Source organism: Lytechinus variegatus, chromosome 7, assembly GCF_018143015.1.
Source record: "Lytechinus variegatus isolate NC3 chromosome 7, Lvar_3.0, whole genome shotgun sequence".
Classification (NCBI taxonomy): domain Eukaryota; kingdom Metazoa; phylum Echinodermata; class Echinoidea; order Temnopleuroida; family Toxopneustidae; genus Lytechinus; species Lytechinus variegatus.
The window spans coordinates 2701202-2725836 of NC_054746.1; the positions used below are offsets into that span (position 1 = coordinate 2701202).

The 24635-nt window shown below is 36.3% G+C and overlaps 1 protein-coding gene across 1 annotated transcript in view; it reads left to right on the forward strand.

Annotated features, from left to right (window-relative positions):
- The window catches only part of LOC121418214 (general transcription and DNA repair factor IIH helicase subunit XPD-like), a 29619-nt gene extending 9663 nt beyond the window's left edge, over window positions 1-19956 (forward strand). The window contains exons 9-22 of the mRNA XM_041611950.1: window positions 250-383; window positions 1452-1620; window positions 2505-2626; window positions 3626-3695; window positions 4700-4769; window positions 5195-5296; window positions 6833-6896; window positions 8494-8585; window positions 10125-10247; window positions 11642-11714; window positions 12233-12387; window positions 13634-13693; window positions 17348-17491; window positions 18805-19956. Coding sequence (XP_041467884.1) covers window positions 250-383; window positions 1452-1620; window positions 2505-2626; window positions 3626-3695; window positions 4700-4769; window positions 5195-5296; window positions 6833-6896; window positions 8494-8585; window positions 10125-10247; window positions 11642-11714; window positions 12233-12387; window positions 13634-13693; window positions 17348-17491; window positions 18805-18897 — 1471 coding nt within the window. The 3' untranslated portion in view covers window positions 18898-19956. The remainder of the gene's footprint in view (window positions 1-249; window positions 384-1451; window positions 1621-2504; window positions 2627-3625; window positions 3696-4699; window positions 4770-5194; window positions 5297-6832; window positions 6897-8493; window positions 8586-10124; window positions 10248-11641; window positions 11715-12232; window positions 12388-13633; window positions 13694-17347; window positions 17492-18804) is intronic.
- The last annotated feature ends 4679 nt before the right edge of the window (window positions 19957-24635 follow it).

Consider the following 24635-nt stretch of genomic DNA (forward strand, 5'->3'; position numbering starts at 1 on the left):
AGTGGCCGTCAGGGCCCTGTAAACATAAAGCTTAGCGATTGATCATGGAGCTGATATCTACAATTGATCGCATTGATTATTGTGTATGATCAATCATTAAATCAGCTCCAGGATCAGTTACTAACCTTCATAATACCAGCCTTAGACATATCTGGCATTTTCAGCCCTTATGACAACCTACCTGCCAGTGATTCAAATCATATGTTATTTAATAGCCCTGACAGAATTTTTCTATCTCGATGTCAACAGTATCAAAGACACAGATGCCCAGCGGTTGAGAGAAGAATACCAGAGACTAGTGGATGGTCTGAGAGATGCAAGCCGAGCAAGAGAGACGGATGTCCATCTTAGTAATCCTGTACTCCCTGATGAAGTTTTAGAGGGTGAGTACAAGAAAGGGCAGTAGGTAGGGAAATTCTCCTAGTTATTTGTGGTTATCAAGTCAGTTAAAGATATCTTGAAAGTGTCTACACAATTCTTTTTCCTTGTTTTTTTTAAATTATTTTTGATATAACTTCAGGTATACTAAATACAAAACATCAAAGTTCAGGAATTAAAAAAAAAAACATCTCTGCCAGGGCTCAAATTAATCCAAGTCCCTCCCATGCTATGGCCTCCATGCCCTCAGAAATGGCCTTGATGCCCTTCCAAATATGTGTAGACTTAGGCCAAAATAAGTGTTTTTTTTTGCCTGAGGCCTTGTTACCTTGTGGTAATCCAGTGCATGTGTCCCTTTGAAAAGTACATTTTATTAGTGATGCCCTTATTTAAAGGACAAGTCCACCCCAACAAAAAGTTAATTTGAATATAAAAAAAGAAAAATCCAACAAGCATAACACTGAAAATTTCATCAAAATCAGATGTAAAATAAGAAAGTTATGACATTTTAAAGTTTTGCTAAATTTCACAAACCAGTTATATACACATCCTGGTCAGTATGCAAATGAGGTGACTAAATATTCTAATTTTCTCCTCATTGTCAAGTGAAACAATGATTAATTCCGCCCTGAACATGTGTAATTAGCATAGTTTAATACTATATGGTTCACTCAAGTTGGTTCTTGCTGTCAAACATGTAAAAAATGAAATATTGTATACTTTATACAATGAAAAAAAATAGTGAGTGATTGACATTATCAACTGTCTCATTTGCATATCACTGAATTGTGAAAAATTAGACAAAATGTCATAACTTTTTTATTTTACATCCGATTTTGATGATATTTTCAGAATTAGGCTAGTTTGATTTATCTCTATTTATTCAAATCAGCATTTTCTAGGGTGGACTTTACCTTTAATGGCCTTTGATGTCCCTTAAAGTGGGCACTGCCTTCCCTTTCATTTAAGTGCCCTATTGCAGAATGACATTGCCCTTTTGAATTATCAATTCGAACCCTGCTTCACAATATTAACCAATGTCTGTGATACCTTTGTCATTTTTCATTGAACAGAGGCTGTACCCGGTAACATCCGCACTGCAGAGCATTTCATTGGTTTCTTGAAGCGGTTTGTAGAATACATGAAGACAAGATTAAGGGTCCAGCATGTCATCTCAGAAACACCAGCATCGTTCCTCAAAGATGTCTTCTCCAAAGTGTGCATTGAAAGAAAACCTCTAAGGTAGGTGAAGAAATTTCAATTTTATTTTACCAATTCATTTTCCAGACATATATCTTTTTCAATTTATTGTTATCCTTGATAAAAAATTTGTTTAAGTGGGATCAATATATTCAGTTTCTGTTCAAAAAGTCAATCTGTAGTCATTTCTTGTTTTTTATTATGTGATATTAAAGTGTAATATGTTTGTTAAACCATGGATCTATTTATTTTTTTAATATGGAGACTATTTATAATTCAATCCAACAAAAAAAATCTGCCTTTTTCTCCAAGAGTACACCTCTCAACATTATTATGTTTGATGATTCACTTTTGATTTGTTTTTGAGGATTTGTTGATTTAATATGTTACATGCAAATATTTTTTCTCAGGCTGTTTTTGTTCAACTCCATTTAGAAACTGCATTTCAAGGGAAAGTTGTGGTCAATCTAAAGGCCACCGTACACCTTACGACTGTTTGTGATCCGATTTTGGAATAAATCGCATTTTGCTCATTTTCTGAAAATGTGAATGGAACATATCATTTTATTTGAGGTTTATATTAATTGAAAGAATACTAATATAACCATTTTTGAAAGATTGCAAGGCTTTATTTCAGAGTAAAGGCCAAATTAGTTTCAAATCATAGCCAATCGTATGACTGCTGTGACGTCATTACGACTAGATATTAACTTTGCTTTTATTCTAAGGAGGATGATAGCATAGTCACAGATTTCATAGGTACATAGGTATTCGTACAATGATCTAGAACATTTCAAAGTAAGATATTCCAGGTCTCAATTTAAGCATCAAATTCTACTACATTTCATTCTGAAATCGGGTAGCAGACAAATCGTAAGGTGTGCGGTTGCCTTAACAGTAGTTGATTTGGTTTGTATTCAATGCAGATTCTGTGCGGAAAGATTGCATTCTTTGTTGCGTACATTGGAGCTTACCGACCTCCAGGACAACATGTCTCCTCTAATGGGTGTTGCAAGTTTTGCTACGCTGGTCAGCACTTACACAAAAGGTAAGAAATTATCTTGAATGTATGGTCAGGAAAGGTCAAACACTATGGCCCGTATTCTGAAGTCAGGTTTAATTTAGACCATGGTCTAACTCTGTGATAAAATTATGGGAAGCCAAAAGTGTCAACATTTTTTATTAAGTTGTATATTTTGTATGTTTACTCTGCTCTTTCCTGATTCATTGATGGTGAAGGCAATCATCTATTTATACTTCCTGGACAATTATGAATGAGAGCCAAATGAGCCGAAATATGATATCTCTACTGTTAGTGATTTATGTAATAATAGGCTATCCATACTTAAACCACAACTTTAAACCTGAGTTTAAGTTAAACCGACTTCAGAATACGGGCCTATTCATTTGTGGAATGGTATGCTTGAGAAAATGGTCTCATTAAGGCTTCTTCAAGATGTAAGTCAGAGATGTCTTAAACTGAGACTCAAAATAGTAGAGCCATCTGTAAATCGTTTCTGATTAATTCTTCATTTAGCTATGCTATGAGCCATTACATGTTTAATCAGCTGATAGACAACCAACTTTCTCGCAACTATATTCCTTAGTGGTTGATGCACATTAGGGGAAGAAGTATGAGAAGAATGTTGAGAGATTCTCGCTTTAAATACTAGTTATCTGTTGACTCATTTTAATGTCATGTGCTTCTGAATGTGCAAGTATCAATTTCCTGTGGATGTAGAAATATTTACAAAACTGAATTAAACTGCACATCTTCTCTTCAGGTCGTACTTCTTCTTTTCATTCATTAAACCTAACATAAAGTATATGAATGCAAGCCAACTAGATGGCATGTACAGGCCTGAGTCAAAGGTAATCACACAGGCATCTGTTTAAATTCATTTTCCACGAGAATATTTGATACATTGTTTATGTGAGTAAATCAGTTGAAGCTCTGTGATTAAGATTTATAATTCTGTTTCCCTCCAACATAAATGATTAATCTTGTTCGAACATTTGAATAATATTAATTTTATACTTTTTTAAGGTTTCAGCCTCATTATAGAACCATTTGACGATAAAACACCAACCATCTCAAACCCAGTACTTCACTTCAGGTGAGTATACTATGTGATAGAAGTTTGTAGCTAAGACTACAATGTGAAGTAAATTACCCGGTAACAGAAAAGGCGTAAATATTCTTTCTTTTTTTTAAATGAACGCTGTTAATTGCAAACCACAGCAACTCAAGTTAGTATATGTAGCAACAATGTACAAGTTTTAAGCACAAACACAAAAATGTGATATAAGAAATGACATCTCTTTTTTATAAAATTACTTGTGAGCACGAAAATGTATTACAAGAAATCATATCATCTATTTTTAGGATTACACATTGGAGTACAAAATTAGGTCGGTATGTGTTGAAAATAAAGATGAAACAAAATATCAAGTTTGCCCTGATTAAAGGCTATCTGTTGGTGTTGGTTAGTAAATTGGAGGGGTCAGTTGATTCTATCTGACTCAGGCCCAGGGTGACACCAGAGGAAAAGCAGATTAGAGCCTGGTGGGACATGATGAGAAGAGTTTTTTTTCACTTAAACATAAAAGATAATACAGTATGATGATAAATGTTTCATAAAATAATTTTAAAAATCTTGGGTTAACATGAACTAGGACATAACCTGAGCTGTAAAACTGAGTCGAAAATCCAGATGTTCAGCAAACCTGACTAATCAAAAATTCTATTATTGTAATAAAAATAATAATAATAATGGCATATTTACCCACGGTAGCCACTTCAGTTTCGAAAACTGTTCTCCCAGCGGGCCCTGCTATTATTATTACCCCGGCTTTAGCACGGCTACATTGATCGGGCGCTCGAGCATTCAAGGAATTTCTTCCTACCGGGTACTCATTCACCTCACGTGGGTCGAGTGCCGCACAACATGGATAAATTTCTTGCTGAAGGAAATTATGCCATGGCTGGGATTCGAACCCACGACCCTTTGTTTCAAAGTTCGGAGACTATTCCACTGGGCCACAACACTCCACATAAGCTGATAGTTATTTCATCTTTCCTTTTAAAAGCACTTTGTATTGTTTTTACTTTATCTTTCAGTTGCATGGATGCTTCTCTAGCTATCAAACCTGTGTTTGACAGGTTTCAATCTGTTGTCATTACCTCAGGGGTGAGTATCAAGATTCAGATTTATTTGGTATTATGAAGATACCATATCATTTCTATCCTATGACGGGTAATTATGATTACAGTTATGACCGATGTGATAATAGTTACAATGTAAACCGCTTAGAAACCAAAGTGTGAAGCACTATAGAAACGTAACTTATTATTTATTATTATTTCTCGCATGTTTACATTGACATTTGTAATTTGAAATATATAATTGAAAAGCCTTTTATAATCATGTTTTGAAAAATGTCTCTTTCTTTTTCATATTTCTAATGATACAGCCACACAATTAAAAAGGACTCCACACTGGTGGTTTGTTATTAGAAATTATGTAAAAGCTTTGGTCGGTTTAGAGTCTGTTATTGATAACTTTTCTGTTCTAAAGTAAACAATTAATTCATTGGTCATTCTTTTCTTAAACAGACCCTTTCACCACTGGATATGTATCCCAAGATTCTTGACTTCAGACCCGTTTCAATGGCTTCCTTCTCCATGACTCTATCACGCAGTAGCATTTGCCCGATAGTAAGTATATTAAATTCGTCTCAGTATGATATAAACAAACTTTCATCAGTCGGGTATGATAAATTAATTTTTAAGCTTCCACAAACCTAATGATTAATGATCAATTGGCTTGAGAAAGTCCACAGGAGTGGACGTAATCTCGGCCTAAATAATCATTAATTTTTCTTGAAGCTGAAAACTCATTTAATCTTGTCATTATTAACAATTCTTCACATCAGGTTTGAGTGTGACAAATAAAGAGTTGGTAATAGAATGCTGAAGCGATGATGTCATAATTTTTTTTTTTTGCAGTTCAGTCTTTTATGATACAGTATCTAGGCGAGCATGATGGAAAACATTCACAACCCAAAATTTGGTGGTAATCATCAGTGTAGCCCCTAGATGTGGCCACATGAATACCTACTTAGTCCCATTGAAATCAGTATAAATTGGCTTCATTCCAAACAGTTATGAACTTGGCCAATCAACTGGGATCTGTTAGATGGAAGAGCCATGGTTTAGTGGTTCTGACTCTCGCCTTGTAATCAGAGGGTCGTGTGTTCGAATCCCACCATGGCCTAGCGTCCTTTGCCAAGACGTCAATCCACACTTTGCCACTCTCACCCAGGTGCTAATTGGGTACCGGTAGGAAACAACCATCATTGTGGTTGGAATAGCAAGTGTGTGCCTGACAGGCTGCTTGCTATGAATTCAGTGACCGGGTAATAATAATTGTGAAGCGCTTTGAGCAGTCGTAGATTGATAAAGTGCTATTTAAATGCACATTATTATTATTATTATTAGATATTCATTTAGGCATACCTTGGGCTACCATGAACCTAGTCATGTCAAACTTGGTGTGGGGAAGTTTGCCATCATGCTCTAATAAAATATGGCAATGAAAATGCTGAAATGCGTCATTAGAAAGTTGATGACATCACACTCGGGTAATCCATCATGCCTTGTGGTTTGGTTACTATAGAATTTTGGCTCTGAGCCTAAACTGTGGTGATCTGTTACACAGGTGATCCATGTCGAAAATTAAGTGGATTTGCCGGTGCACTGTGGTCAGGAGTGAATCACTACTGCCAAGTCCCTTGGAGATGATTTGAAGTCATTGGTCCTCTTTTGATTGCTTTCGAAGATTGTAATGCTTTATTTGTAAATGAAGTAAAAGCAACCAACCATCGATATGTTGCTTTTTTCAGATTAAGTGTATTAAATTGGCCAACTTTCATTTTCTTCTAACATGCTCCCATACACTCACAGTTTATTGTGAATAGTTGGGTTACTGTAATTAATAATGTTGGCTCAGTGGCAGACCACTCACCTCGTGGTTGTGGGTTCAGTCCCTGGCTGAGTCATATAAAAAACGGGAGCTTCTGCCTTCTTTGCCAGGCACTTAGCTCGTTAGAATAGAGAAGGGCAATAATGAAGGCCCCATTGGGAGAAGAACTTACAGATGAAGTGGCTTCTATCTATGGCTAAACAGGAAGAATTATTATTTACTAGGTGGAGTACATAATGATATTTGTTAAATGCATGCTTTGTTTTTAGATTGTAGCAAGAGGAAATGATCAGGTGACTATATCATCAAGGTTTGAGAGCAGAGAAGATGTAGGTATGTTCAGCCATTCTTGTGTGAAAGTAATAATCTGCAGAATTTGTATAGAACCGAGTGCAAGGCAATCATTTCTGTGAGATTTGTATTTCCTGTTCCCTAACAATTTATTACCCTAACTTTCTTTTAGGGATGTGGGTCACTCGATGAATTAACAGATTGTGTTCACCACTTATTGCAGGATTCACATTCTATCCTTGTACTGATGGTGTTTAGCAAGTTGTTAATCTACATTTGCCACTCTCCACCCAGGGCTAAATGGGCACTGGTGTTTTTTTGTCAGTCAGTCAGAAGTTTAGAAATCCAAATCTGGTTTGTGTCCATTAAAATGAGGGCCGATTCCCCTGACAATTTCCTATTGCACGATTTAGTGCATTCTTCATACTCATTTCAACTCTCCTTCTTGCTTCTCCTCTGTCCTCTGTGGTCATCCTCAAACAAAACGATTTAAAGGGGAATCCAGCCCTGGTCATAATATGTGGGGTTTGAAAGGAGAAAAATAAATAAAAGAGAATGCTAAAAGTTTGAAAGAAATCGGACAAGCTGTAACAAAGTTATGGCTGTTTTAAAATTGAGATCTCTAAGACTATGGGTGTGTTTATGCTTCCATTGCGAGGACAGAATCAGCGATTTCAAACGTCGATTCAAAACGCCGATCGTAAACGTGGTTTTTGGAGTGCTGTTTATGCTTAACTTTTCAGAGCAAATCATGATCTCCAGCTGGCTTTGCATCGTAAAGCGAGGTCAAATTGGGCGCCTTTTTTCGAAAGTTTTTTTTTGCGATTGTTGTTACTACGTGGAGATAAGCATGGAACAATACGACTGTATTGCCCGCGGATTTTCATCTCACCGGAAGCATGTACCAAATGACGTCATTTAAATACGTTTACGATCGTGGTTCTGTTTATGCTTCCCCCAGAAAGCCTGATTCTGGTCAAACGACGTTTACAAACGCACCTTTTTGTGAGTTTACGATCGGCGTTTTGAAACAGCGTTTAAATGAAAGGAAGCATGGACGCAACCGTGTTTTGGACTAACCACGTTTGGAAACGCTGATTCTGGTCTGAAAAGTGGAAGCATAAACATGGCCTATGTCAATTTCAAATTGGCAAGTGGGTAAGTAAATTATGACAAGAGGCAAGGACAACTTTCCTATAGGCCATGTACTTAATTATGGGGGATTTGTGGTTTTCTCCCAAGTACCCATTTCCCTGGGGCAGTAATCGAAATTAGGTAGTATATTTTTTTATGTCCTCATGAAAGAAAAATATAGATTTAAGTGAAACATTTGAAAATGTTATTTTAGTCATTTTATGTATTGGAGTACGTGGAAGAGTAGTCCTTGCCTTACATTACTTTGACATTACATTTGTTGCCAATTTGAAATCTCCATAGGTATAGTGATTACCAATATTCATTGGTAACTTTTAAAAATTCATAACTTTCTCATTGTTTGTCCGATATTGTTCAAACTTTCACCTATCAACTTGTCTGATTTACCTTTTTTCCTCTAAAAGCAAATTTTTATTTGGGTTGGATTTCCCCTTTAAATGGTAAGAATGAAATATGATACTGTCAATATGTATTTGTGATACAGCTGTGATCAGGAACTATGGCAATCTCCTTGTTGAACTCTCCAGTATTGTTCCTGATGGAATCGTAGCGTTCTTCACCAGCTACACTTACATGGTAAGGATGGCAGTCAGATTTTTACCTTGGTGTTCTACCACTAGTTTCGACATTTAGTTTTGTACGCTTATAACACTGACAATAATAACCAGGGGTGGTATTCTGGAACTCTGTCACAACTTTTGTCATAAATTTTGTCATTTCTCTCCGAGATGTGACACCGCTATGATTGTCACAAACCGGTATTCTGAACATTGTCTTTTCCCTGTCATATCTCTCAAAGTTCCCACCCATCTTTTTGGAAGCAAACCAATCAAAATCATCGTTAGTTAGTTCCCAGTTGGAGCCCTTCTAGCCAATAGGAAAGCCCCGTGGCAGGTAGGGCGTATCCCCAAAACAGTTACTGGCATCGCGCAACTACGCGTATATTGATGCGTGTAATTACAAAGAGGGACAGGGAGTTGTGAATAATTTTAGAGGAGAAGTAGAAAAGTAAGGAAAACAGAAAAAAAGGAGGAATAAATATGTAGGGTCTAACTAATTGTAGCATGAAAAAATAATTTTGAAAACTGTCATGGAAGATGAGTGAAACTAATACCACAACCTAATCTAAATAACATAATTATTTGCTTGACATTCAGTCGGCAGGGTATCGGGATATGTAGTACTAAAAGATATGACAAAATTTATGACTGCTACCCCTCTGTCATAACTTTTGTCATATCTTTTGCTTGTATAAAAGGATTACGCGCATTTAAAGCCGCATATTTTTGCTGCACGCTAAAGAGAAGAGACAAAATTTATGACAATTTTTGTGACAAAAGTTATGACATCCACCAGAATACCGATTTTGTCATATCTCTTAGATAAGATAAAATGTGGAGAAAAGAAAATGTTCAGAATACCGCCCCAGATATCTAATCCACACATAACTACTCCCAAGTTTTGCTCAAGGCTCCTTACAACTGAACATTAATTAACATAATAAACATTAAATTAGAAAAAAAGTGAATTCGTACATGAATAAAGTTATGCTGCATTCATAGGGAGAGGGGGATTAATGGGGTATTAAGATACATTATGGAGATGCCGTGGCCTAGTGGTCTAAGGCGTCTGGCTATACATGGAAAGTCCGGGTTCGGTCCCCGGCCGTGTCACCTATGAACGTGAGCAAGGCATCTAATCTACAATGCTCTTTTATCCTGCTGTCAGATAAATGGAAATGCTATATGCATTATTGGTAACTAGGTGTACGGCACTTGTTAAATAAAAAAAATTATGAGACATTAAAAGGTTTCAATTTTCAGGATGTATTGGAGCAAATGGACAATAAAAGATACTGTATGATCACTAAATAATGAAGTGCACCCTAATGAATGTTTGATTAAAAAAAAAAGAGTTTGAAGCAGCTTTCATCTAAAAAAAAAAAAACCTTGATTTATATTTACATGCTTGTAGAATATACCATTTACAGTACATCTTGATTTTTGATGTGAAAGTCCAATATATGGTAAGTATGGATTGCTGTATTTCATGTCTCCAACCAGTGATTTTAGCAGTACTAAGTGATTTTTTTTGCCTTTCAAATTAATGCCACAGGAGTCGGTGGTTGCCAACTGGTATGAACAAGGGATCATTGACAGCATACAGAAGAATAAGCTTCTATTCATTGAGACGCAGGATGCTGCCGAGACCAGTATCGCACTCAACAACTACCACAAGGTGATATATAATCAAGTACCGAATCAGATTGAAGTCTTACAAAGAGTTGCGATTGATCCGATCCATCGAAACTATGGACGGCCAGCGACGTCAACATGTATTATTCATGTTTGTTCAAATTTTTTTCTATGATGTATGATCATGCATTCATTGCTTTCTTGAAAATTCACTGTGCTTCTCTTTGTTTACGAAGGACATTGTGCAAATTTCCTATTGAAAAAATTATGACACTGATGGATTTTCATAGAGTTACGATTGATTGGATCAATCGCAACTCTTTTTAAGACGGGCCCAAGATCTCTTTAACTTCTTCTAGGCACTATGTTGTTACCTAATCAGTTACTTTTGTACTTCTTAGGATATGTTGAAGAATTAATTTTCATCTATGATGCGTGCGCTGCACATTGCACTTTGATATGATATTGAATTTATGGAAACGAAGTTAATCGTTGTTCCAGCTTATTGTAGAGGACTGGTGTGTGGATTTATCAAAGGCTACTTGTGGAAACTTATATGGTGTCCTTGTGAAGAGGCCTGTGATGATAATTATGTTAGCAGACCTGCCAACGAGTACGTTTTTGGCGTATTTAGTAGTTTTTGGCCTATTTAGTGTTTTTTTTTTACAAAATCATAATTTATTGAGAAAAATCATCTTTATATGTCTCTATTTCATAAAACTTCCACAAATATGGTTATTAGATCAATGTCATTTCAGGTAACTTATTTTTTTTCAATCATTTTGTTAAAACCAGGGTGAGATATACACATGTTTAAAATGTGTTTTTTTTTTCATCTGCAAGAGCAGTGCGCATTTTAGCCTGCATGCAGCTTGAGCGCCACAATGAGTGAGTGCGCCATGCATGTTATTATGAAATACACTTTTGGGGGAAAAAATACACTTTTTTATCACAGAATACACTTTTTCATTCCCAGAGGTTGGCAGGTCTGTGTTAGCCTTTAATAAGAAGAACTTTGTGAACACATCCTAAATGGAACTGACGATCTGCACCAGTTAAGTGAGACTGTGACTTATAATAATAATAATAATAGCAGTATTTATAAATCGCCTTTTGCCTGAGGATACAAAGCGCTGCTATTATTACCCTGGCTTTAGCTCGAGCTGCCATCACGTGCATGCAAGGAATTAATCCTTCCGGGTACCCATTCACCTCGCCTGGGTCGAGTGCAGCACATTGCGGATAAATTTCTTGCTGAAGGAAAACACGCCATGGTTAGGATTCGAACCCACGACCCTCTGTTTGAAAGGCGAGAGTCAGAACCACTAGACCATGACGCGCCCTCAACTTGTATTTATGTAAAACATACATTATGAAACAAAGATCAAACAAATGGGCATGCATTGATTGAAGTGTAATTTTGATTTCCTTTTCTAGGCTTGTGAGAATGGCCGAGGTGCTATCCTGCTGTCTGTAGCTCGGGGCAAGGTGTCCGAGGGAATTGATTTTGGTAAGTTATACCTTGTCATACTACAGTCACACTAACGTAAATGATTCCAGAACAATCAAGGCTATTACATTGTTTTAAATGGCATACCATCTGTTGGTTTGGAGGTGATGCAGTCTGGTGTGACTGAAGCATCTCAGTTTGCACGTTGATAACTAACAGAGGCCCGAATTCACCAAGGTGGTTTTGAATACCCATGGTTGAATCCATGGTTTATACAGCTTTCCTGTATAAACTACCCTTAATATAGCGCGTATTGGGCGCATGTATAAAAAATGCTTAATGCTGACGCGTGCTTTTGTCACAGTGCGTCAAATTGACGCCTGTTACCATGGTCAGATATACCTTACGTCTATACACAGACCAGGATTCTGAAGGAGGGATCAATATCAAATCATTACAACCTTGAATTCATGGGGGGGGGGGCCTCAATTTGGCCTTGTTCAGAATATTGATCATGATATGTCAGATACAGACAGAATAGTTTTAAATCCCATTCTTGATGTTTTCTCCTATCATAGATCATCACTTTGGGAGAGCAGTGGTGATGCTTGGTATACCTTACGTCTACACACAGTCCAGGATTCTGAAGGCTCGTCTGGAGTACCTGAGGGATCAGTACCAGATCAAAGAGAATGATTTCCTCACGTTTGACGCAATGAGGCATGCAGCACAGGTATATACTAGAATGTTTACATTAAAGATAAAAGAAAGTATTTGCAGTAAACACTGATTTCAAGAGAAAGTCAGTAAACCAGGTTTAATTTTTACTATATCATCAAGGATCTAGATCTGATACAGTTACATAAAATGAACTTTGTGAAATCTTGAAATTTTTGCTGAAAAATGTTCACTCTGAAGATCGCCAACACAGATAAGGGCACATATTATTGCTTTGAATGTTGGTCCGATGCTTGACCCGAATCCTGTACTTATTTGCTAATTGTTCAGTGATTACACAATTTCTTCCAGAATCCTTTGGCACATATTTTTCATTTATACAAAAGACACTTTGGTTGTCATTTCATTGGATTCTGTATGAAGTCATTTTGTAATCATTACCACAACATCTTTAAATGCATTATTATTTGCAATTGTTGTTTCGCATGCCCTCAACCCGGCTAGCAAAGACCGTCAGTGATAAACAGACTCAATTAGCGTGTGTTGTGATTTTTCGAAAAAGATTTGTCCACACCAGGATGGTGTTTCATAAAGTTTTTTGTAAAGTTACACATGACTTTACTTTACACCTGATTAGGTTATAATCTCAGGTGAGTAGTCAGCTATATAGGGATGTATCATTTAGCCCTAGAAAGGGTCACATGTTCAGTTGTTTTCATTATGCTATGCATAACGTATAGCGATATTGTAAATAAGAAATTAAATGTGAGAAGTGAGGGAAAGGCCTGTATGGATGCATGGGTAACAGTTCCCTCAAATATCACACGGCTTTGGAGGCATGTAAGAATCTGAAATTTGTTTGATATAAACTAACCTATTCCCCAAAAGACATTTGAATGAATATATTATTTGTAATTTATGAATAGCTTTATCCAACTCATTAGCAGGAAATAACATGTGCACATATTCCTTTTAGGAACTGAGAAGCATTAATGATAATAATGAATGTGAATTGTAATGTGCCAAATCTACTCTGCAGAGTGCCCAAGGCGCAGTAAGGGAAAGAGAGAGAGAGAGAATAGTACAAATACAGAGATAAATTAAAGACCAATTAAGAATAGGAAGCATTGAACAGACGCGTCTTAAGGTACATGTAGTGTTCAAATGTGTCAGTGGAAGTGCAGTCATGGATAACAAGGGGAAGGTCATTCCACTGAACAGAGCCAGCATGAACAAAAGCCTGTGCCCCATGTCTGAGCAGATTTCAACTCATTCCTCAAATACTTATCCTTTTTCCGCAGTGTGTTGGAAGAGCTCTTAGAGGGAAGACAGATTATGGAATCATGGTCTTTGCTGATAAGGTAAGATCTTCTCATGAATTCTCAATTTGCAGCCAATTTGTGCATTTCATAGTACATGCGCATAAATCACGCCCTTATTGTGACATCACTCTAATGGGGTGTTGCAAGAAACTTGCAATCAATTGCAAGTCAATTTTTGGTCCCTAAATCAATCATATGTCTCGCAGTTAATTGCAAATTAGTGATTGATTGCTAATTTGCTCCTTGAAACAAGAAGTTTAATTTCATTTGCTACAGCTAACATTGATCTATCAGTTGTAAAATTGCAAAAGAATATTTGCAATTGATCGCAAATATTTTCTTGTAATACCCCCTTACACATTAATCCTGAGTGATTGGTTGACAATGGTATAATCAACACCATACATTAATCACTGTTTCTATTTTGAAGGGATTACAAATCTCATTTAAACACAACTGTTTTCCTTGGATCACACTTAAAGATAAGCTAATTAATTCCTATTCTTGTGCACGATTGGGATTGATTGAATTATGTTATTTTTTTGTTCAGTTGAGTAAAAAGTTGTTGACCCGCAAGCCCTGTAGAAGGGCTTATAGCTTTGTTTGTTTAGTTCCCTGATTCTTCCTCCTTTTTTATCTTTGTTTTATGATTTTTTTTGTATTATGATATGATTAGAATTGAGAATGAAATAAATGCCATTGAATTGAAAAAAGTGCATAGTGACGTTATAACTTACGCCATGAGATATGCGCTATACAAGAACTGTGTATCATTATTAAAGGTCAAGTCCACCCCAAGAAAATGTTGATTGGAATCGAAAGAGAAAAATCAAACAAGTACTCTGACAATTTCATAAAAATCAGATGTGTAATAATAAAGTTAAAGCATTTTAAAGCTTTTATTTAAAAAAAAAACACTTATTTGCAGAACTCAATGATATGCAAGTGAGAAAGTCAATGATGGCCCTCAGTCACTATTTCTTTTGTTTTTTATTGTTTTAATTATGCAATATTTTGATTATTGCAGAATTAACAATAACAACCAACTTGAATACACCACCTAAATTAATGGTAGGCCTAATTCCAAATTTTGAGGAAAGAATAAAACATTTCATGTGACAATGGGGAGAAAATTAAAATAATTCATAATTCAAATAATGATTTACAAAAGAAATAGTGAGCGGGTGATGTCATCAGTCCCCTCAGTTGCGTACTGACCAGGATGTGCATAAAACTGGTTTATGAAACTAAGCAAAAATTTAATGCAAATGCCATAACTTTCTTATTGTACACCTGATTTTGATTAAATTTGTAGTGTTATACTTGTTGGATTTTTCTCTTTTATTCAAATCAACTATTTGTTGGGGTGGACTTTTCTTTAATATCAATGTTCTGTTTTGTTACAAAACCTATTAAAAATATGTGGTAAAATGGTACACATGCTATAGAAGGATAAAAAATCAACAATTTTGTAAAACATGGTCTGTAGAAACCTTATATAGACATCATTTTGGAGTGCAGTTTGGGTTCATTGTAGTATTTCCTTTTGTTCTGTACTGACATCCTGTACATGTACATGGATGTCAACAATAAACAAAGGTCAACAGGGACTTCAGAACACTACTTCCTGTCTTTTCAACTATTTATAGAGAGGTCGGATTATGCTATAGGTACCCCAGAACCTGCCCAGGGCAGTCTTGGTTTTATTCTTGGGGCTGTATTCTTCTGCTCAAGTTGAAACTGCCAGCATTTTAAACAAATCTCAACCGAATCCTATCAATGATTTATAGATTCCCTGTCATCAGGGGGGATCCAGGATTTCCAAAAGGGGGGCAAATTTTTCGGAGAAAAATTTGACAAGCTCCCCCCCCCCCCCAAGAAAAAGGTTTTCAACCACAAATGAAGGATACTTTGCCCCGCAAAATTTGATAAGCAAAAAAAGATGTTTTTCACCCACAAATTAAAAAAAAAAGCCACAAATTAAGGATATTTCATATCCGAAAAAAATTTGACAAGCAAAAAAAGGTCGTCAGTTTCTCAATTTCAATAGAGGTGGCACACCTCCATTTTAATGGCATTTTTACATTACAAATTTTAATTTTGATTCTGTTTTTATCTAACCTAATGCAAAATTTGACTCATGCGACGTTGAGTTGTCAGAGGTTGACTAGTTAAATCTGTCAAATCAGAAGTGTCATTTAATTGCCTAAATTAATGCAAATTTTTTAGACCATAGTACACAAGGTATTGGTTATCAGTGTCTCCCTCTTTGATTTCCCCTGGGACAAACAGAGTTTTGTGGTTTGAAAAGATCTGACCTAGACAGAGTCAGCTGTTAACAAATTCATCATTCTGATTTATGTTGGATCTAAGGGATGTTGCAAAAACAATACTTGTGATGAATCGCAAATTTCTGATCCTAATTTACAAATGATGCTCAATTATGACTCCAGCAAATTTGACTCATCTAAAAGGTAGAGTCAATCCAAAAGCGTGCTCTACGTATAATTTTAGGAATGAGATATGAATCATACCAACGGGCACTCGAAGTATGTAATCTCACTTCTATGAGAAATAGGAGAGAACTTCGCTAGATCACTGTATTGTAACTTCCGTGACTGGTTGCCCCAAAGCCAGAGTTCTTTGAGACAATTAAGAAACAGTAAGAGGATACGTGAAATCAAATGTAGAACAGAACACTATAAAAAGAGCGCCTTACCCTATTTAATAAGGCTCTTAAACCAGCAATGATATATTAAACATAATTTTTACCACAGTTTTAAATCTATGATGACTTATCTAGTATTTATGTCCTTACATCTTGCAGGACTAAACATGTCTCTTTGAATTTTCTAAATGAATTTTATAATTACCTTTCCATGATTAACAAATTTAGAATTTTACTTTTACATATCAGTACTCTGTATCCTCATTTTGAAATATATTATGTGATCTTTTATCTTCTTGTTATTCTGCTTCAAGTCTCTTTTTTTATATTTCCTTGTCTTCTTCTTCCCCATCTTCTTTTCTCCTCATTCTTCTCCCCTTCTCCTCCTTTTTCTTTTCTTCCTCTTCTTCTTTTTTTCTTCTTCCTCTTTGTTTTAATTATTGGTATGTTTTACATTACCCTTTTTATTGTAAATAATATGTATGGTTAAATACGCAGTAATATGTTATTTATTTATTGCATTCAGTGTGTGATATATGTGTACTTTTTAATTATGTAAATAATTACACTGTTTTAAGACATTTTTAATATTGTATATCCATGTGCAATTCAGTCTTTGTAACTGCGATGCATGATACAATAAATACCATACCATACCATACAATACAAAGGTGCCACATATCAAGAGTGACATTGTAAGAAAGTGGAAAGCTTGAGATTTCCTTGTAAGAAGCAACAGGCAATTGTGTGGACATTTTCAAATTAATTGTCCATGTTTGATCAATATTTCGACCCAAAATTGACTTGCAATTGATTGCAATTTTCTTGACATACCCCATATTAGACAGAGTTGTCCCTTAACACAGAGGTCAGTGATTAATCATACGCTTGATTTTCACAATTAATTGTACTTTGTAGCCAATGCAATCAATCATAAAAAAAGTTCTGCAACGATTGCGAAGCTTTGAGTTTACGGCCCACACAAGTTCATCATTGTGATTAATGTTATTTTTTCTATCCTACAGAGATACTCAAGAGCTGATAAGAGGGGGAAGCTGCCCAGATGGATCCAGGAGTACATGAAAGACAGCGTTCTAAATCTATCAACAGAAGAAGCCGTGCAAATCAGTAAACGATTCCTACGTCAAATGGCCCAGCCTTTCAAGAGGGTAAGGAGTTTGGTTAACTTCATGCAGTCTCATCCCTGGTGGTCGAATTCTATTTTGTCTATAACCAATCCGTCTGCTGACCATTTGTTCTGACAACCATTTAGCCTACTTACCAGTTTTGTCTAATATCTACTTAGCCTACTAATCAAATTTTCATTTGTGAAAGTGCAATATAACTGAAAGACGAAATGTAAATTGGACCGTCTGGGTATTATACTATATGAGGATTGAGGGTATTAGACCAAATGTAGTGTAGACCAAACAACAATTAAAGTAGACCAAATGGCTTGGCTCATGCCGTATTGGACTATCTAAGAAGTAGACCAATGGCCTGCAGACTCAGTGGCCCGTATTCTGATAGCAGGTTCAAGTTGAACTAAGGTTTGAAGTTGTGGTTTAAGTATGGATGTCCACTTGTAACATAAATCAATAACGGTAGAGATATCATATTTCAGCTCATTTGGCTCTTAAATCATTCATAATTATCTAGGAAGTATAAATAGATGATTGTCTTCACCATCGATGAATCAGGAAAGAGCAGAGTCAACATAAGATATGTACAACTTAATAAAAATTTTGATACTTTTGACTTCCCATGCTTAAACCACAACTTTGAACCTGAGTTTAAATTAAACCAGACTTCAGCATACGGGCCAGTGAATATAAACCAGGGGTCCTGCTATGAACCAATTCGTTGTCATAAGAATGTGATTTTTGTTGAATGCAAGTAGGGTTGGACTGTTCAGTTGTGACTAGGGAACTTCCGAAGGAAAAGGGATGACATCTGATGAGATGAGCATTGATTTGATCATCTGATACCACATGGGCTAAACCCATTTGGTGTAATTGGTGTTTGGTCTACTCTACACTTTGTCTATATAACCTTTGAACCCAATTCTCATTTAGACTAATACCCAAATGTTCTAATTTCCACTTGATTTATTTATTGTTTTGCTTTTTGTCAAATGAAAACTTGATTCATAAACAGTTCATCTAACCATATATACAAAAAGGTGTTGACCAAGTGGATATTAAATGAAATGGGTATTGCCTGACTGGAAATTCATCAAAATTATGAATGAGCTTAAGGGCAAGTAAAGCTAATGGTAATTAGACTCAACCGGTTGTAGATGAACTAGGATTAAACCATGTGAAATTGGACCAAAAATAAAATAGGTCATTGGGTCTTGACCAGTCAACAATTCACTAATTCTTTTAGCCATTCTTGGACTTTCCCATGATATTTTTGAACTTTTTGCAACGCCCATGACTGATTGAATAAAAACTGTATTTTGTGATATTTTTTGCTGTAGGAGGACCAACTTGGGATGTCTTTACTCACTCTTGAACAACTAGAATCAGAAGAGATGAAGAAGAAGCTAGACCAGACTGTTCATCAAGTCTGACATGGCAGTGAAAGAACAATCAGCAGTTCTTGGTTCAAGTGCTTGTAGACTTGCTAAGGATCAAAGAGTTCAGAAGATTACCTGGTACTGAAGCAACAAGGATCTGCAAGTCTTGTCCCTCTTGTTATGGGTCTGTTCGCTTGATCAAAGAGTTTGGAAGGTCTGGCATGGTACAGAAATAATAATCGGCAAGTCTTGTTACTCCTTGGTTAAGAGACTGCCGACCTGGTAAGGATCAAAGAGTTTGGAAATCTGGCGTGGTACAGAAACTTCACAGATCGGCAAGTGTTGTCAGCCACTTTACAGTAACAAGTCTAAAGAGGTCAAGAAAAAAATAAGCTTAATTATTGACCATGCTGAACTATTTGGCATAGCATGGTATTGAATGTCAAGGACTAGTGAGTCATGTTTTTTCTAAGACCAGAGCAAAGGCTGAACCATACAGTTCATCTAGTCTGACATGGAACTTGAAAGGCAAAGAACACCATCAGCATGGGCTGTATCTGAAAGCATATGAACAGCAAGAATCAGATGAGGTGTAAAAGAAGTTGGACTGATGCATTTGTCCTAAGGGTAACATTCATTTGAAAAGACAAATACAGCACCAATACAAGTTATTTGTTAAAACTCTTGAACAGCAAGAGTTGACAAAATGAAGCAGAACTTGTACCAATGCGCCTCAAGGTTTGACATTGAATCAAATGTTTGTTGAGCTGTTGAAATCATTTGCAAGGCAAAAGAGACACCTTGATATTTTGTATAATGGAAAATGGTTTGGTGCACACGCTCCTTCTCTTCTACCTACAACTTTCTATAGGACTTGACTAAATTATCAAGTTTGATGACGATAATAATGTCTGCACCCACTAGGAAGTCTTATTCTGGATTTCCCATTATTTCTCCCATCTCTGTATTCCATTCAATCTTCTTCTCTCTATTTCTCCTCCCTACCCCCCCTTGTTCTTCCATTTCTCATTTCCTATACCTTCGTGTTGGTTTATTTCCTTTGTACCGTAATCCTGTCTCTCCCCTTCTCCCAATTCTGTCTCATCCCCTGCCCTTTCTTTCCTTTCCCTTTTTTAAATCATTTTTTTTTTCAATGTCATTCTCATTAATGCACCAGAGTTCCAGGTGAAGTCATGAATGTTATGTAATGGCAGTATCATTTCCCTGGTCTTGACTACCGTAAGTAAAGGTGTATTAACCGCACCTTTTTCTCGGCGGGATAGATGCAAAAGTCGGGGGTGCGGTTTATACACGGTGACGGGTTTGAGCCGGCCCGCCGTAACCCCCCCCGTACGTACATGTACGATGTCTGCCAGTTCACAACACATCGAGTGGCCGGGCGTAGCCGCCCAGGCGATGTCCTTTAGAGGGGTATGAGCCGCGGGTAATGGGAAGCAATTAATTAGATATTGTCCAAAACAAACGCACCCACCTTCATGACACTAATTTTGACTTTATTCTCAATTCAAAGTAGTGAAGTTCCCTGGCTAAGTTAAAAGAGACGCCAAGCATACTCGGTAAAATTTTGTCACCGCTGAGCGGGAGTTGAGTGAGCTTAGTCTGCGTTGTAATATGGTTATAGTGCGACTTAAGCTGGCGCTATTCAAAGTTCCGTTTCGCACCAGCTTGTTTTTTTCCTTCCTGTTTGCTCTTCATAAGATACCATGTAAACCACGCACGAGAGAGACGGCACGAAGCCGTAAAAAACAACTGGAAAAAAATGTCAATTTCTTTGTTTCTTGAACCTTCCTGTAATCCCGTATCCAAAATTCATGCTAAGACATCAAATTTCTGAAAGTGATTGTGAGGTTGTGATGCAAGAAATGTGAATGTTTCTTCCTCCTACACTGGGAAAGACACAGATCATAATTTGATAAGATGTACTGGCATGACTGCTACTGTATGTAGTTTGCAATGTAATGGCAGTTCTGTGTGTGTGTACACTGTGACTGTGAGGTGAGTGAGTGTGTAAGTGGCCAATATTGTCGGGACCGTTCTTTCTTTCTAACATTTGTAGATGAATTGATCAAGAACAGCAGATTTCCGCATACCGGTAATCTCTTTGGATACTTAACTTTGAAATCTTAAACTTAGTTTTTGTTTCTTCGTACCTCAAATATGCATGTAAATGTGAGAAGAATTTTTTTTTTAGTCCAAAGTTGGGGGTGCGGTTAATACACCGTTACTTACGGTATGTGTCAGTGTGTGTATTTTTATCTGTACAGACAGGTCCCCTTGGAAGAGCAATACTTGAGTTTGAAATGGCTACATTGTATAAAGAGGATAAAGAAAAGGAAAAATCATAGTTCCTTCATGAAAGAAACAATAACAGTTATCAATGATTATTTACTCAGTTTGGCAGCTTTGCATCAGTAGGTCCCCATAACATACATCTTAGCTACTGATATAGGGGCTGATTTATATTCATACAGTCTAAAAAATCAGCTCTAAGATCAATCACAAAGCATTATATTACAGGGCCCAAAGTCTTCATTTTTTACAGATAAGTTTGGATTCACTGGCCCTTATTCTGAAGTCGGGTTTAACTTCAACTCAGGTCTAAAGTTGTGGTTTAAGTATGGATAGCCAATTGTTACATAAATCTCTGACAGTAGAGATATAATATTTCACCTCATTTGGCTCTCAAATCATTCATAATTGTATAGGTAGTAAAAATAGATTACTGTCTACACGATCGATCAGGAAAGAGCACAGTAAACATAAGAAACATACAACTTAATAAAATTTTTGACACTTTTGGCTTCCCATAATTTAGCACAGAGTTAGACCATGGTCGAAGTTAAACTTGACTTCAGAATACGGGCCACTTATTTCAAGATTAAGGACCATAGTTCACAGAATCAGACTGAATTTCCTGAATTTGTGGGATTCATTAGGGTTTTCGAGATTTAAGCTGTAAGAAATGTATTACTTCTAAATTCTTGAAGAGGCTATATGAAAGTTAGCTTTGAAGATATCAGCAATGTTAAATATGCAAATAGGAGCCCATCAGTCAGTCGGCAAGCCCCTGTGTTAATGAGCAAATGGGCCAGATTTATCCAAGTCCTCTCGTGGCTGAATTCATGTCCCTGCAAAATCTCGTGAATTGTGAGACTTTCTTTCTCAAAGAATTTAACCACTTTCTCCTGGAGTAAAATTGATTATTTTTGTACCATTGGGAAGAGTAAATGTTACTCTTTCATATTGGTTATTTCTTTTGAATAAAATATTTTGATAAATAAGTGATTTTTTTACGAGAAAAGATGCATCAAACAGAAATTTCTTCCTCTGTTTTCACTTGCAAATTGTGCAACATTTTGTGTTTTCGGTACCAACATTATTTATATCATCAGAAAGCTCAAACTCTATACTTTCTTACAATGTCACTCTTGATATGTGGCATCTTTTAGATGGGTCAGCAGCCAGCTTTTTCCATCAAGATGCAAGACGAGATTTCTAAAATTTCTGAGTAACATAAAATCCAGAGTTCTGATTGGCTGAATAATGTTTTCACAACAACAGGCGCGGGTTATTTGAAGAGATTACCACATGGTGAGTGTGACCTTGCAGAGGCCCAGTGTGGGGAACATTGGAATTTGCCTGGGTGTGTGGTCTCTGTGACCAATCAGAGTGCAGTATCCTTGTTTTTGAGCTGCTAAATGTACTTGGCCTATGAAAAGCTGGCTGCTGACCCATCTAAGATACATCTTCTTATACAAATTGTATCATATTAAAGCGTAGATCTTCAGCTTTATTATGATCTAAAAATCATTTGTGCTCAAACAGAAATCAAGTGTGAAAACAACAACATTTGTTGCATGAAAAAAATCATTTTGTTTCATGTTTTATATCAAAAGTTTTCCCTATACTACAACATTTTTAAAGAATTCCAAACACATGACCTGAAAGAATGATTCTTCTTCTTTACAAAGATACCAAAAACATGAAATTTGGTTAATATTTAGAGCAGCAATGGCAGAATAAAAAGAGGTGTTTTGGTTCGCACCAAGCTCATTAACTATGCAAAAACCCTATAGTCATGAATATCACTTGGATAAAAGAAGCTACTTTTTCAGGGCTTGCCGACTGACTGCCATACCTTACTCTATGGACTTGTAAGTGAGAATCAGTGGCCTAAAAATGCTCCAGCTAACCAAATTTTACAATGGTTTTATTCATTTTATTGGATGATTTTAATCTCTTTTATTTGTTCATTCAACCTGGTTTTGTAAAAGTTAAGCCCATGAAATATGAAAGTCTCAAGAAGTAAAATCATTTTATTTGATGTTTGGTGTAATGCTTGTAATACTAAAATTTAAATTTTTAATTTTCTGTAAGCCTTGTGGTCAGAGTAAAGTCCAAATCGGTCTCAAGTCATAGCTGTTGATGACGTTCAGAATTGGATTTGCTTTTATCCCTAAAGGGAAACTAGACATCGATTGGAATTTCAATTTTGATATTCTTACGACTATTTGGAATGATGATTTTATAAGCTGGAATGTTCATATCAAATGCTATTACAATTGAACAGAAAATCAGATCGCAATGGATCGAATTATATACGCTGGGCTTGCTATGTTTGCAATCAATCAGAAGTTGGCAATATCCAATAAAATCATTGCTACATTCATGTTATGAATGCACCCACTGTCAACCCATGAGTAGTTTGAAATTTGCAATTGGTCACATACATTTTGTGTTGCTTGGACTAGGAAGTCATATTCTGCAACCATTCATTAATATTGAATGAAAAATGTGTTATCTGAATAACTAGAAACAAAGGGCTTCACAGTTGTCCCATTCTTATGCCATGGTCACATTTGTTCTACGGCGGTCGTACGGCGAGTCGAAAACAGCCGTTTTAACATTTTTTTTGTCCAACTACATATAGGTGGTTTGAATCAAAATGGATAAAACAGCTGTTTTCGACTCGCCGTACGGCCGCCGTAGAACAAATGTGACCGAGGTTTTAGTTGCTTGTTGTGACAGACACAGGGCCTTGTCTTCACATTAATGGAAACCATTCTCCCAGTCTATCAGATGAATCAGATGCAAGTAATGTCAGTAAGTTATATGATATACATATATATTATATCAACTTGCAATGGAGGACTTTAATAGGAAATGTTCCTACTTCTGGCTGGGAGGCTCATATCTCCATGGTGACTTCTTAAATCATGGTACACCATGTACATAAAGTGCAAAATAAAATTTTGTAGAAATTCCCCTTTTGATTTATCTTTTGCTATGCTTCTTTATTTGACAGTGTCTGTTTACTCTATATCCAAACAAGATTGAAATAAGGCAGAGAGAGAGAGTGTAAGCGTAGGGCAAAATAAAGTATAAGAGAGAAGGAAAGATAGAGAGAGAGGTATATACATAGAGAAAGGGGGGGAGGGGGATAAGATCAAGGCAAGGGTAAAGAGAGATAAAGAAAGAGATAGAGTGAGAAAATGGTAGTAGGGGTATGAAAGAAAAGGAGAGAGACATAGTGACTTTAAATGTATATTATATGGTTAAAATATAATAAGTCTAATATCAGTTGGTCTAATTGCTATTTGGCATACACTTCATGAGCTATGATATGTGCTAAGTCTTATTTTCATTCAGTCTCATGCCCTCATTGGTTTAATTTCCACTTTGTATTCTTATTATTTTCACTGTGGCAAATGAAAATTTGGTTCATAAACAGTTCCTCTATACTAACAGACTGGAGACCAAACTTCTATTTG